This window comes from Mastigoproctus giganteus, chromosome 6 (assembly GCF_048544385.1).
Source record: "Mastigoproctus giganteus isolate SK-2022 chromosome 6, ASM4854438v1, whole genome shotgun sequence".
NCBI lineage: Eukaryota > Metazoa > Arthropoda > Arachnida > Uropygi > Thelyphonidae > Mastigoproctus > Mastigoproctus giganteus.
The window spans coordinates 143,839,645-143,853,698 of NC_143580.1; the positions used below are offsets into that span (position 1 = coordinate 143,839,645).

The following is a 14,054-nucleotide window of genomic DNA, read 5'->3' on the forward strand; positions in this document are numbered from 1 at the left end:
GTTTACTGCAACAACCTTCCTTCATACGTATTTCCTGAAAATTACAATCTACAGAAGTTCAAGTCCAATGTCAACAAATATCTTCTTTCGTCTTCTCAACCCCCAACCCAAGCATGGTACTAAGTACTATAGGTTCTAATACCTCTCGTGTTTGGGGTTCACATAAAAAAAAAAAAAAAAAAAAAATATGAAGCTTTGCAAGTTTCTTTCTCTACCAATTATAAAGAGAAGAGATAATAAAAGTGAAGAAACTTTTGAGAAAGTGCATCATCGAATTAACTTAGAGGGAAACGTTTTCAAGATGACATTGAACTGGTTGTTGAAATTGTATATTTCTTGTTACGCAAGAATGAAGATTAACTCATTACAGATTAAATGAAAACTAAAATCTGTAGAGAAGATAAAGAGGAATGTACAGTGGGGCCTCGACTTAAGATGACATTGACAGCTGATATTCTCAGGAACCGATATATGTTCCATTCAATCGTTTATTTTAAGGCCCGATGATATTTGCAAGTACCGATGGCTTTCCGTTATAGCCAGAAAAATACATGGGTGTAAATTTTCAGATGCGTGACACACGGAACATCTCTCGTACAATTGTTCTGAACCAATTAGTCTTTTTTATTGTTCAACAACATTATTGTTCAATGTGTGGCATGCGGAACATAACTCATATCATTGTTTCAGATCTATGATGATCTGAAACTTAAAGCTCCATCAACTAGTGGCAGTGCTGTGTGCTTTGAAAACTTTAAAGGCAGCAGAGGCTGGTTTCAGTGCTTCAAAAAAAGGGCGAATATCAAAAGTGTTAAAAGGCATGGGGAGGTATCCAGTGCTGATAAAAAAGCAGTTGAGACTTTTAAAATTGAATTCCAAGAGTTTGTTGATCAGGAAGATTATCTTCACCAGCAGGTTTTTATCACTGACGAAACCAGCCTCTTCTGGAGGTGAATGCCCAAGAGAACGTAGGATGAGGCTAGTTTACCCAGGGCATAAGCCTATGAAAGATAGGCTCTCTCTCCTGTTGGGTGCCAATGCCTCTTCAGATTTTAAGCTGAAGACTTTTCTTGTGTATCATTATAACACCACCAGAATATTTAAACAACAAAAGGATGACAAAGGCATGCTGGGAGTGTTTTGGTGCAGTAACCAGAAGGCCTGGGTTACAGGATATGTCTTCAATGTATGGGAGCTTGAAGTTTACTGTCCATCAGTGAAGTGAGAAAAATCAGTGAGATCTTCAGTGAGAAAAATAAGCTATCTGTGAAGGCACTGCTCTTGCTGGATAATGTGCCAGGCCACGATTCTAACCTTGTTCAATCTTTTTAGGCACAATTTGACTTTGTTCAAAAGTCAAATTTTGTCACCCAGCACCACTCGTCTTCTCCAACCAATGGCCCAGCAAGTGATTGCAAACTTCAAGAAAATCTACACCATGAAAATGTCTGCAAGTTGCTTTTCAGTGACCTCTGGTGAAAATGTTGTCACCCTGAAAGATTTTGGGAGGTCAAAGTTCAGCATTCTGGATTGTGTAAGTTATTCGAATAATATTTCCACCAGGTGCTTAAATTCAGCCCTGAAAAACATTTGGCCTTTAATTATCCATAACATTGATGGATTTGAAGATGATGGTGCTTGACAAATGATATTGTCACTCTTGGTAAATCAATGGGTCTGGAGATTAGTGAAGAGGATGTGGAGGTATTGACGCTCATGGTGTGGGCTAACAACAGAGGAGCTACAAGAGTTAGAGAAAATTATGGAGAGGAAGAGAAAGAAAAAGACACCCAAAAAGTGTCAGTAGAAGACTATCATTTCTTGTTGGGATTGTTCAAGAAAAGTGGTAAAGAAACACCCCGACATTGAAAACACTGAACTCACGATGTGCAAAATGGAACACAAAGTCATTTCTTACTTCAGGAAGATATAAAAAACAGACCACTTTAGACAGTTTCTTTGCCAGTAGCAACAAAAGACTGAAAAGACACCTGATGCTTGATATAGTCCTGCCACCATTGATTTCATCAGCCCTGTACTTCAAGTCTAAGTTAAATGCTAATTTATTGGTTGGTTCTTAGTTTAAGATGTTTTATGACTATTTATTAAATAATCTTTATATAACAAATTTTTAATGTAAAAATGAAGTATACCACGTAAGAAGTACCTATTTTATGTGTTGTTGGGGAATGAATTACAGGAAATTAATGTATTATTGGTTTCAACTTACAATATTTTCAACATACAATAGATTTTGTGGAACAAATAACCATCGGATGTTGGGACCCCCACTGTGTTGAGGTTGAGCACAAAGATTTATTAAAGGATGCTCATCAATGAAAATAACTTGTTTTTCAAGCATAGCCAAACTCTAATAATGAATTAATTGTTATCATTCACCTTCATAATTCTTTTTTAAAAGATGCACCACCCCTGAAATAGCTCCTAAAATTTCAGTCTTGAAAATAATCTGTCAAAGATTATATTCAAGAATGAAAATTGAAATTGACTGAAAATTTGAAATTGAATATTATTTTCAAGACTGAAACCAATTCTCCTGTCCATGGTTCACCAAATGGCAGATGCCTTTAGTGAATCCTTATCTCAGTCTAATGCTTCACAAATGAATTGTGAAACTTGGAAATTGAGTAACCCATCACTTTTTTTTGAATCAGTCAACAATCTTGTTCAAAAACAGCAGTTAGATAATTCCACAACTGATTTTGATTTAAGAATTCTTGGCGCAAGAGCTACTGCGGCTAAAATGCGCCTGTAAAATTTTATATTTTATATAATGGTTTTGTTTTAATTCGTATATTGCTGCTAATGATTTCCAAGAGCAACAGAGAATGACTATAGCTTGCTTTAGAGATAATATTTAGTTTTATATTTGATTGTAGTAGTTTATTTTCTTGAGGAACTGAAAAACATCTGCTATATTTTTTCTATCTTCCAGTATGGTTTTGAGAGTGAGAGGGTGATGTTTGTTTAGCTCTTTGAAGGAGTTTCAGCGCTCATCTGCAAAAGCTGGACAAGTAATCAGTACATGTTCTACTGTTTGTTGTATGTGACAGATAGGGCATTGAGGGGGATCCTCTCCTCGCAAAAGATAAGAGTGACTGAAATACGTGTGTCCTATCCTTAACCTGGCAAGTATCACTTCATCGCGTCTATTTTTCTGAATGCTGGATTTCCATGGTTGGAGTAATCTTTTAATCTGGTACAATTTGTTAGTGGTAAGTACTTGCCATTGCTGCTGCCAGTGATGTATCCCACTGTGATTAATAACATTTTTATAGTCTGAGAAAGGGATATATTCTGATGCAGAAATATTGTTGTTAGCTTCTTTGGCAGCTCTGTCTACTTGCTCGTTACCATGTATTCCGACATGGCTTGGGATCCAGCAAAATCTAATGTTACGACTTTGTTCAAGGAGTTTTGATATTTTGTATTGAATCTGCTGTTGTAGAGGATGTTTGTTAGAACTGATATTTTGTATTGCCATCATGGAACTACGGGAGTCAGTAAAAATTATGCTGTTTTGAAAACTTGGATGGTCGATTTCGTCTAGTGCTAGCATAATGGCTTGCAGTTCTGCGGTATAAATGCTACAGTCTTTTGGTAGTTTTTGGGCCAATGTGATGTCAGAAAAGTAAACTGCCGCTCCCACATGAGAATCAGTTTTGGATCCATCTGTATATAGAAAGCAATGATCTGAAAATTGTGCCTTATAAGCAGCATGCAGCTGTTGATGGTTTATATGAGAAAGGATTTGTTTGCTCGAAATGTGGAAGGAGGAGTCACATAAAGGTTGTCTGATTATCCATGGTGGAGTAGACTGCTTCGTCAGCGGATTTATGTTATCTAGGTTAAGCTCTCTACTGAGAGAAGAAGGTTTTTTAATCTCACATTCGCAGGTTTATTGATTCTTTGTTGTTGCTGATAATGTTGTTCCCATTCAGAAGCAAAAAGAGTTTTCTGTAGAGGGTGATCTGGTAAGGATTTTATTTTAGCTGCATAAGAGAGTAATTGATTTTGTCTTCTGATTTGCAGAGGAGGTTCTTGGGCTTCGGCGTACAGGCTCTGCACAGGTGAGGTGCGGAAAGCTCCAAGGGCTAAACGTAATGCGCAGTGATGTACCGGGTCGAGCCATCTCAGGGCACTAGGTCTTGCCGAGTCATAGACTGGGGCACCATAGTCTAGCTTGGACCGAATGAGAAGGCGATATAAACGTAGTAGGATTGTCCTGTCTGCTCCCCAGGATATAGCAGATAGGACTTTCAAGATATTCATTTTCTTCAAACAGTGGACTCTTATGTGACTGATATGCTCTAGGAAAGTCAGTTTTTTGTCAAAAACTAATCCTAAGAAACGGACACTATTTTTAACTGGGATGATCTGTTCTTTCAGCCTGAGTTCTGGGTCAGGATGGAGATTCCTTTTTCTGCAGAAATGTATACATGCAGTCTTTTGTACCGATATTCTATATCCATTTCTTTCTGTCCATTTTATGACCCTGTTAATGGCTACTTGCAATTGCCGTTCTATTGTCCTCATATGTTGCGCTTGATAAGAAATGCTGAAATCATCAGCATAAACTGTTGTAAAGATATTGTTTGGGATTTGTTCTATTATTGTGCTGAAGTGGACTGCAAAAAGTGTGGCACTAAGTACAGATCCTTGAGGGACCCCTTCTTCTTGATAAAATATATTGGAAAGTGTATTGTTCATTCGAACTTGGAAGGTCCGATTCTTAAGGAAATTGTATATGTAGAGGGGTAGATGTCCTCTAAGGCCAAGTTGATGTAACCTTTTAAGTATACCGTATCGCCACGTGGTATCATATGCCTTTTGGATATCAAAATTAACCATGACTTGGTGTTGTTTCCTGAGAAAAGCATTTCTTACTTGATTTTCCAGTTGTATAAGTACATCCAAGGTACAGCGGTTTTTTCTAAAGCCAAATTGTTCTGGGTTGAGAAGATCATTATTTTCTAGATACCATGTCAGTCTATTGTTGACCATTTTCTCTAAGATCTTGCCTAAGCAGCTAGTCAAAGCTATGGGACGGTAGTTCTGTGGGTCTGAGAGATCTTTTCCCTGTTTTGGGAAAGCTAGTATTATTGAGTGGTGCCATTTGTTTGGGAAAGAATTTTCAAGGTATATTTTGTTGTATAGATCTAATAGGGCTAATTGGGACTGTTCATTTAATTGTTGTACCATTGCATAATGGATTTCATCAGGACCGACTGCGCTGTGTTTCACCTGTAGCAGAGTTTGTTTTAGTTCTGCTGCCGTGAGTGGCAAGTTGTATTGTTCACACTGATTGGTAGAAAAGTTTAATTTTATTTTTTCGGCCTCTTTCTTGTACGTTTTGAAAGCTGTGGGGTATGCACAATTAGCAGATGTATTCGAAAAATTTTCAGCAAGCACGTTGACTATATCTAAGGTGTTTGTAACCAACTGTCCCTTCCAATTTAGCAATGGAAAGTGGTTTAATTGAAAATTGTTGGTCATTCTTCTGATATTTTTCCAGATAAGTGTAGCTGGTGTGGAAATAGTTATAGTCGATGCAAATTTCATCCAAGAAGCTTTTTTGCTTATTTTTTGCACTTTCCTGACCTTGGCTCTGGCTCTCTTGAATTGTATCAGATTTTCTGTTGTTGGATTTTTGCGAAAAAGGTTCCAGGCTCTATTTCTCTCTTTTTTAGCTTCCCGGCACTCTTTGTTCCACCATGGTTTTGGATATATTCTGATGTTAGAAGATGTTTTAGGTATTGTCTTTTCCGCAGCTTGAAGTATTATCAGTAACATAGGCTACTGATGTTTGTACTGATTCTCTTTTAATAATGTTGTGTTCTAGCTTGGCTAGTATCCTGAATTCCCAATCTGCATCATATATTTTCCATCTGGGGTGCCTATTGGCTTGGCATGGCGTTTTTTCCATGATTTTCAAAATAATGGGATAGTGGTCACTGCTCAATGGAGTCTCGTGCACGCTCCATTTAGTCATAGGGAACAGTGTTGGGGAACAGATTGATAAGTCTATTGCAGAACTGCTTTTTGATGGAAGGTGGAAATATGTGTGTGTGTGTGCCATCATTTAAAATCATTAGGTTGTTCTCGACAATTAATTTTTCTATTTGCTTACCCCTCTGGTCTATTTTGTGATCGCCCCATAGTGGGTGATGTCCATTTAGGTCACCTAAGATGCAGAATGGAGGTGGTAGTTGAGTGATCAGCTCTTCGAAATCCTTAAATCGGAATTCTTGATTGGGGGGTAGATATACTGAGGCTATGGTAATATTGAAGCCTATTGCTAGACGGGCTGCAACTGCTTCTAATGGTGTGTTCAATGGTATTGTTTGGGAAGGGACATGTCTGTTAACTAGTATTGCGACTCCTCCTCTCGCTGTTCCATTCGTTATGCGATCCTTTCTATATGTGATATAATTTTTGATTATACTATTGTCCTGTGGTTTTAAATAGGTTTCTTGTAGGCAGATACTTAGTGGGTGGTACTGGGTGATGAGATCTATAACATCATTAGTGTTTGAGCGAAAACCTCGACAGTTCCATTGGATAATCGTATCTGTCATTTGAGGTTAGATGTTCCCTCGGATTGCTTCCTTGGGGCTGATTTATTTTTGTCTACCTTGGTTTTGTCTTTTTTTTTTGAAAAATAGGGTCTACGGTTGGTTGGTTGGTTGTTGTTGGGTTTTTTTGGCGCAAAAGCAACTTTGGCCATATTGCGCCTATTTATTAATGTTTAGTGACAAAGACATTTATATTTCTTAAATATGATTTATATCTGGTCAAAATATCCTATTAATTTTAAATAAGTGAATATATTTTCAATGTTGGAGTTATCGCCTAGGATTTGTGATAAGGTCAGAGAAACTTGGGAATTTATAGGGAGGTGGAAGGCTGATTGTCGCGCCATGTGGTATTGTGGACATTCTATAAGGAAATGTTTTACAGTGAGTTGACAAGAACAGTGAGGGCATTCTGGAGGATTTGCTTTGGTGAGTAAATAATTGTGCGTAAGATGTGTATGTCCAATGCGTAATCTGGATATAATGACTTCTTCATGCCGATTCTTGCGAAGACTCGATTTCCATGGCTGTAGCTCATGTTTTATTTGAAACAATTTATTGTTTAATTCATTTTGCCACATTTGTGACCACTGATTGTGGAGAAACTGTTTTATGATTGGTCTGTAATCGGTATATGGAACTTTGCAAAACCTTTGGTTTACGTTTATAGGATTCTTTGCTGCTTGATCAGCTCTTTCATTACCTTCAATGCCTGTATGTCCTGGGATCCAACAGAATTTTACTTGCCTCATTTTGCTTTTAAGCTTCACAAGGTGAGCTTGTATCTGATAGAGAAAGGGATGTGATGGAGTCTGTCTTTTTTGGAGAGCTTGTATTGCACTCAATGAATCTGTGTAGATGAGATGTTTTAGAAGAGGGGAAGAATCTATGTATTTTAAGGCCATTTGTAGGGTGAATAGTTCAGCGGAATAACTACTGCATTGATTTGGAAGTTGTTGTGAGAGAACAGTGTGTGGAAGTACCACTGCAGCACCAACTTTGGTGTCTGTTTTAGAGCCGTCTGTATATATATGAAGGTATTCCGAGAACTGTGATGCGTGGGCTGCATGCATCTGTTTTATGTTGACATTTGCCAGAGTGCTTTTTCCCCATTGTTGAAAATAAGTGTCACAGTTTGGCGTGTAGGTGTGCCATGGTGGAATACTTATGCTGTTATCCTCATGTACATTTTCAAAGTTTAGGCCCCATTTTGAAATTGTTTCTTTTAGTCGTATTCCGGCTGGTTTATTTACTGTGGGTTTATTGCTGTAGAGGATTTCCCACTGTGGATTGAAAAGATACTGCCAAGTAGGATGGTGAGGCAGACTTCGGATTTTAATTGCATAGTTTAATAGCAGCATTTGCCTCCGGAGATATAATGAGGGCTCATGAGTCTCTGCATATAAGCTTTGTACTGGTGATGTTCTGTATGCACCTAAAGAGATTCGTAAGGCACTATTATGTATGGAATCGAGCCATTTGATGACACTTGGTCTACACGAACTGTACACAGGGGCTCCATAGTCTAGTCTTGATCTGATTATAGCATGGTATAGGTGAAGAAGTGTGAGCCGATCGGCTCCCCACTTCATTGCAGAAAGAACTCTGAGAATATTTAGTTTTTTTTGACAGGTTGTTCGGAGGTATTTGATGTGTTCCAAAAAGTTAAGTTTTTTGTCAAGAATCAGGCCAAGGAAACGTATACTATTTGCTAGAGGTATCAGCCGGTTTTCTAGTTTTATTTCTGGATCTAGATGCATTTTTCGTTTTCTACAGAAGTGTACAGCTATTGTTTTTTGTTCTGATAATCTATAGCCATTGTTTTTAGTCCACAGTTCTATTTTGTTCACTGCACTTTGTAATTGTCTTTCTATCATGTTCATGTTTTGTGAATGGCACGAGATAGTAACATCATCAGCATAAAGGAATGTTTCAACTGTTTTTGGCAGGTCTTTTATAATGGAGTTTATTTTGATGACAAATAAGGTTGCACTCAGCACTGAGCCTTGGGGTACACCTTCTTCCTGTGTGTATATTTTTGACAGATTGTTTTGGTATTTTACCTGGAAGGTTCTAACTTTCAGAAAATTTTTTACCAAGAGTGGTAAGTTTCCTCGAAAACCGATATTGTGGAGATCTTTAAGAATGCCGTATCGCCAGGTAGTATCAAAGGCCTTTTCTATATCAAGACTGATCATTATTAGATGCTCATTCCTTAGAAAAGCATTTCGGATATTTGCTTCTGCTTTTATCATGGGGTCCAGAGATGATCTGTTTTTGCGAAATCCGTATTGAGTTATGTTAAGAACGTTATATGTTTCCAGAAACCAGGTTAATCTATTGTTCACCATTTTTTCGAGGATTTTCCCAAGGCAACTTGTTAGCGCTATTGGTCGATAATTTGTAGGGATCGTGTGATCTTTGCCAGGTTTTGGTAAGGCAATTATAAGGGAGTGAAGCCAGGAATTTGGATAGTAGTTTTCTATATAAATTCTATTGTATAGCATAAGCAATGCCTTTACAGATTTTTCATTAAGTTGTTGGATCATTTCATAGTGAACTCCATCAAGTCCTGCTGCACTTTTCCTAGACTTAGACAGAGTTTTCTGTAATTCTTCTATGTTGAAAGGTTTGTTATATGGGAGTTGTTTGTTGGTTTTAAAATTTAGTCTGTATTTTTCAGCTGCAGTTTTAGTTTTCTGAAAAGATGGAGTATATGCCGATACTGCTGATATATTTGCAAATATAGTTGCCAGTAAGTTAGCGATTTCCTTGGGGTTGGTTATCTCCTGGCCATTCCAGATTATTAGTGGAGTTGGAACTGAAAGAAATTTCCCATTTAGTTTTCTGATTTTGTTCCATATGACACGGGTATCTGTATTTTTGTTAATTGTGGAGGCAAAACGTATCCATGATTCCTTTCTACTTTTACGCTGGAGATATCTAGCTTTGGCTCTGGCTTTTTTAAAATTTATGAGATTGATGAAAATGGGATATTTTCGGAAGAGATTCCAAGCTTTGTTCTTCTCTCTTTTGGCTATACTGCATTCTTCAGTCCACCATGCTGTGTCATGTTTATGGCATTTTCCAGATGACCGAGGAACTGTAGCTTCAGCTGCTATAAAAATTTGGTTTGTGACATGAGCTGTAGCATTGTCTATGGGCTGAGTGGTGATTATTTGTTCATCTATTGCTGCAATTGTTTTATATTTAGTCCAGTCAGCTTTATGGAATCTCCATCTTTTTTGGCCATCGTGATGTGCAACATCATTTGTTAGTATTTTGCAGATCACAGGAAAATGGTCGCTATTCAGTGGATTCTTCAATATTGACCATTCAATCAATGGGTATAGGACAGGTGAACATATGGATACGTCAATTGCAGAGGCTGTTCCAGTGGGCAAATGGATGTATGTCTCAGTACCAGTATTAAGGAGAGAGAGATTTTGCTGTTCCAGTAATTTCTCAATCAATTTACCACGTTTATCTTGATGACGGGATCCCCACATGGGATGGTGGCTATTTAAATCTCCCATAATACAGACCGGAGGTGGAAGCTGGGCTACTAACGCTTCCAAATCTGAAAATGAAAATTCTTGATTTGGGGGAAGGTAGAGTGAGACCAGTGAGAAAGTAAAATGTACTGAGACTCGAACTGCGACTGCTTCCAAAAGAGTTTGTAGTTGGAGGCGTTTACACGGAATTTTGGAATCAATTAAGATTGCAACTCCACCATGAGCTCCTCCGGAAAAAATTCGGTCTTGTCTGTAGATACCGTAGTGGTTTACTGCTGCATTTATTTGTGGTGTGAGGTTAGTTTCTTGAAGGCAGACGCCTACCGGGTGATATTTATCAACTAGATTGCGAATGTCATCCAGGTTGCTGCGAAAACCTCGACAATTCCACTGTATTATTGTGCGCATTATATTGGCTTTGTATTTGTATTTGTCTCTGACTTTTTACGAGTGGGGGTCTGCTTGGATCGCTCAGGCTTTTTCTCTTTTCTGGGGAAGATTGGGCGAACTTCCATCTCTTCCTCAGCATGTATCTCTAAGATTGGTTCTTCTGGGGCTTCTTTTTCATATGTATCCATATGATCATGGGCAGGGGGTTTGTCATCTTTATCTATATTTTTAGTATTCATGATTGGCCGTGACATAGACGGCATTGTTGGCGGAATTGTAACAGGTGTATTTATGGCTTGATTAGAAGTTGAGGTTGAAGATGATTTTGCTGATGGAGCTAGGATTGAGCGAGCCCAATCAGAAATAGAGATGTTTGGTGGGACTGTAACGTTGGTTTGAACTGAAGTGGTAGTGGTGGTAACAGCAGTTATTTGTTTATGCTGTTGGACAGTTGCTGCATATGAGCGTGTTATTGTAATTGGTGATATTTGTTTTTTTGCCTCAGGGTAGGAAACTTTGTGCTCGATTTTATACTTCTGAATCATTTTTTCTTTTTTCCATGTTTCACAGTCTTTTGAGTAAGCGGAATGGTTGCCTCTGCAGTTTGGACACTGCAAGGTTTGTGCAGAACATTCGGTATGGATATGGTCTTTAGATCCACATGAAGCACATACAGCAGTCCCCCGACATACTGTCTGTGAATGCCCAAATTTTTGACATTTATAACATCTGATTGGGTTCGGTATATACGGTCGGACATGACAGTTCAAGTATCCGGCCTTTACAGTAGTTGGTGGATTTGGCAAGTTGAACGTTAGTATGATGTTTCTGGTTGGAAGTAATGAACCATCCTTTTTAATTAGGATTCTTTTAACTTGAATGACATTTTGGTCTGAGAGTTCTTGTTTAATTTCTTCCTCGGATACGTGTAGAAGATCCCATTCTGTTACAACTCCTTTTGAGTAGTTTAGGGTGGCATGAGGTGACACTTCTATGGGAATTCCTCCAAGTGTTTTCAATTTAAGTAGCGTGTCAGAATGCTTGGATTGTGTTGTTTCAACAAGCAGGTCACCTGATTTTAGTCTGCGAACCATTTTTGGTGAGCCAGCGACATTCTCTAAACTTTTCTGGATCAGAAAAGGAGAAAGCTTGCTGACTGGCTGGTCAGTCAAAGAATGTATTATGAGGAAATGAGGCCAGATATTCTGGTCTGTATCCTTCTTTTGTCTCTTAGCAAAGGAAGGGGTATATTCTTCCTGCTCTCTAGAATGTGATGGGGCATTGAGCCCGCAAGAGTCAGTGTTGGTATAGTCCATCTTTGCTCCTTTTAGCCCTTGGCAGAGAGACTTTTCTGCCAAGATTTCCGGCCCCGCCACGGGGAGGCAGGAGCAGTGCCTGGTGTGACCAAGCGAAGATTAGTAGGTATTAGTAATATACTATGAGATAAAAGAAAGGTGGCTTTCCTTCCTTGCTCTGTACAGGGACTTTTGTTACGAGAGCTGTTATAAAATGAAAAGATTTTTTAAACGATAACAACAAAAAGGAACTGTAAATCGCTTTCTGGAAATCGCACTGGAAGTACTGAGAAGTCGCTTAGTCACAATCGCTTGGCACCCGGGGCCATATAGGGTCTACCTGTATCCATTTCTTCTTCAGTAAAGATTTCGAGAACTGGTTCCTCTCCTTGGTTTCTTGCATCCGTGTCCATTTGTTCTGCAATCTTTTTTCCTGTATACCTATCTTTTCTTTGTTTGCTTTTCTTCTTACATTTTCTGAATTATCTGGTGAGAAAGATAAAGGAGTATTGATAATCTTTTCTTGTTTTTGTGATGGAGATGGTTTGTAAAACTCACGAACCCATTCTGAGATGGATTCTCCTGGGGGGATTGTAACATCCGTTTGTGTGCCACAACATTTTGAATTGGGTAGTTTAATTTCCGGAGCCTTTTTGATTGTGGTAATCTGCGCATATGAAGGTTTGTTTGCTATATTTATTGTAATTACCTTTTTGGCTTCCTGATATGAAACTCCATTTTCTGCTTTGTATTTTTGTATCATTTTTTCCTTCTTCCAAATTTCACACTCCCTTGAATATGCAGTATGATCTCCTTTACAATTTACACATTTATGGTTTCCAGCTGTGCAAGTAGAAGTGGCATGTTCTTGCGAACCACAGTTTCCACATGTTAATTTTCCTCTACATACTGTCTGTGAGTGACAAAACTTCTGACAGTTGAAACAACGGAGAGGATTCGGGATGTACGGTCTTATATTGCAGTGTAGATATCCAGCTTTTACTGATCTGGGTGATTTAGGCGTGTTGAAAGTGAGTATCAGATTCCTGGTGGGGGTGATTATCCCTTCTTTTTTAATTGTAATTCTTTTAACACTGATGACTCCTTGTTCCTGAAGTTCCATTTGAATTTCCTCTTCGGGCACATTTAGAAGGTCCCATTCCGTAATGACACCTTTTGAAGTATTTAATGTATTGTGCGGGGATACTATTACTGGTATTCCTGCAAAGGTTGTCATTTGTAATAATTTTTCTGAGTGTTTAGCATTGGCCGTTTCTACCAAAATGTCGCCTGATTTTAGTCTTTTAACTTGTTTTGGTGTGCCGACATAACTCTCAAGAGTCTTTTGTATGAGAAAGGGTGACAATTGTCCTACCGCTTTCTCAGTATTTGAGTGTACAATAATATATGTTGGAGAAATTAAAACTTGAGTCAGTTTTTAATCTCTTTGTGGAGACAGAGTCATTTCTATCGCCTTTTCTGATTGCCTTAGAGGTGTCTCCAAAAGAACTAGATTTCTCATATCTTGGATCAGTTCTATTCGGGTCCATTGACCCAGTGGATTCCTGGGTATTGGAGTCAGTTCGCTCCATTTCGCCCTGAAAGGGAGAGCTTTTCCCTTCCAGGTTACCGGCCCCGCCACGTGGAGGTCCACAACTGAACACATTTCACAAGACCACAGTAATAACATGGCTCAGAGGGATGAAATTTCCACCATATACAATCAGCTGTAATGTAGTACTTTGATAACAAAAAATATGAGAAAAAATTAACTGATTATTAGGTAGTTTGAAAATTCAATTATTCTGTTAAACATAGTTTAAAAATAGGTTGTACCAATTAATGAATTGCCAAATTTGGGAAGTTTGATTGCATGAACATTATTCATATAAGTAAAACTGTTTCACAAGACTTAGAGAAAATGATACTTAAAAAAAAATTACCTCTCCATTCGGAAGATGTACCCATTCTATGGATTTCAATGAAGTCTAAAACAGATTGAAAAATTACACACTGGCAATTTCTTAAAGCAGACACACAATGGGCAAAGAGACCTATAAAGAGAAAAGATATTTCAATGAAAAATGAAAAAAAAAAAAAGCATATATACATCGATGAGCCAAAACATTATGACCACCTACCTAATATGCTGTTGGGCCTCCACGTGCAGCCAAATCAGCTCATACCTGGCGAGACATGGATGCTACAAGATTTCTAAATGTGTTTTATGGTATCTGGTGTCAACATGTAACAAGCAG

At 38.2% G+C, this 14,054-nt stretch overlaps 1 protein-coding gene across 2 annotated transcripts in view; it reads right to left on the minus strand.

The window, feature by feature from the left end:
- LOC150084630 (lysosomal-trafficking regulator-like) overlaps positions 1 to 13,835 on the minus strand; it is an 813,382-nt gene extending 799,547 nt beyond the window's left edge. Inside the window, exon 1 of one of the 2 annotated variants that reach the window (XM_090375369.1) lies at positions 13,740 to 13,835. In XM_090375369.1, the coding sequence (XP_090231495.1) occupies positions 13,740 to 13,764 (25 nt within the window). In that variant the 5' untranslated portion in view covers positions 13,765 to 13,835. The remainder of the gene's footprint in view (positions 1 to 13,739) is intronic. The other variant, XM_090375368.1, reaches the window with a different exon arrangement.
- Positions 13,836 to 14,054: the final 219 nt, after the last annotated feature.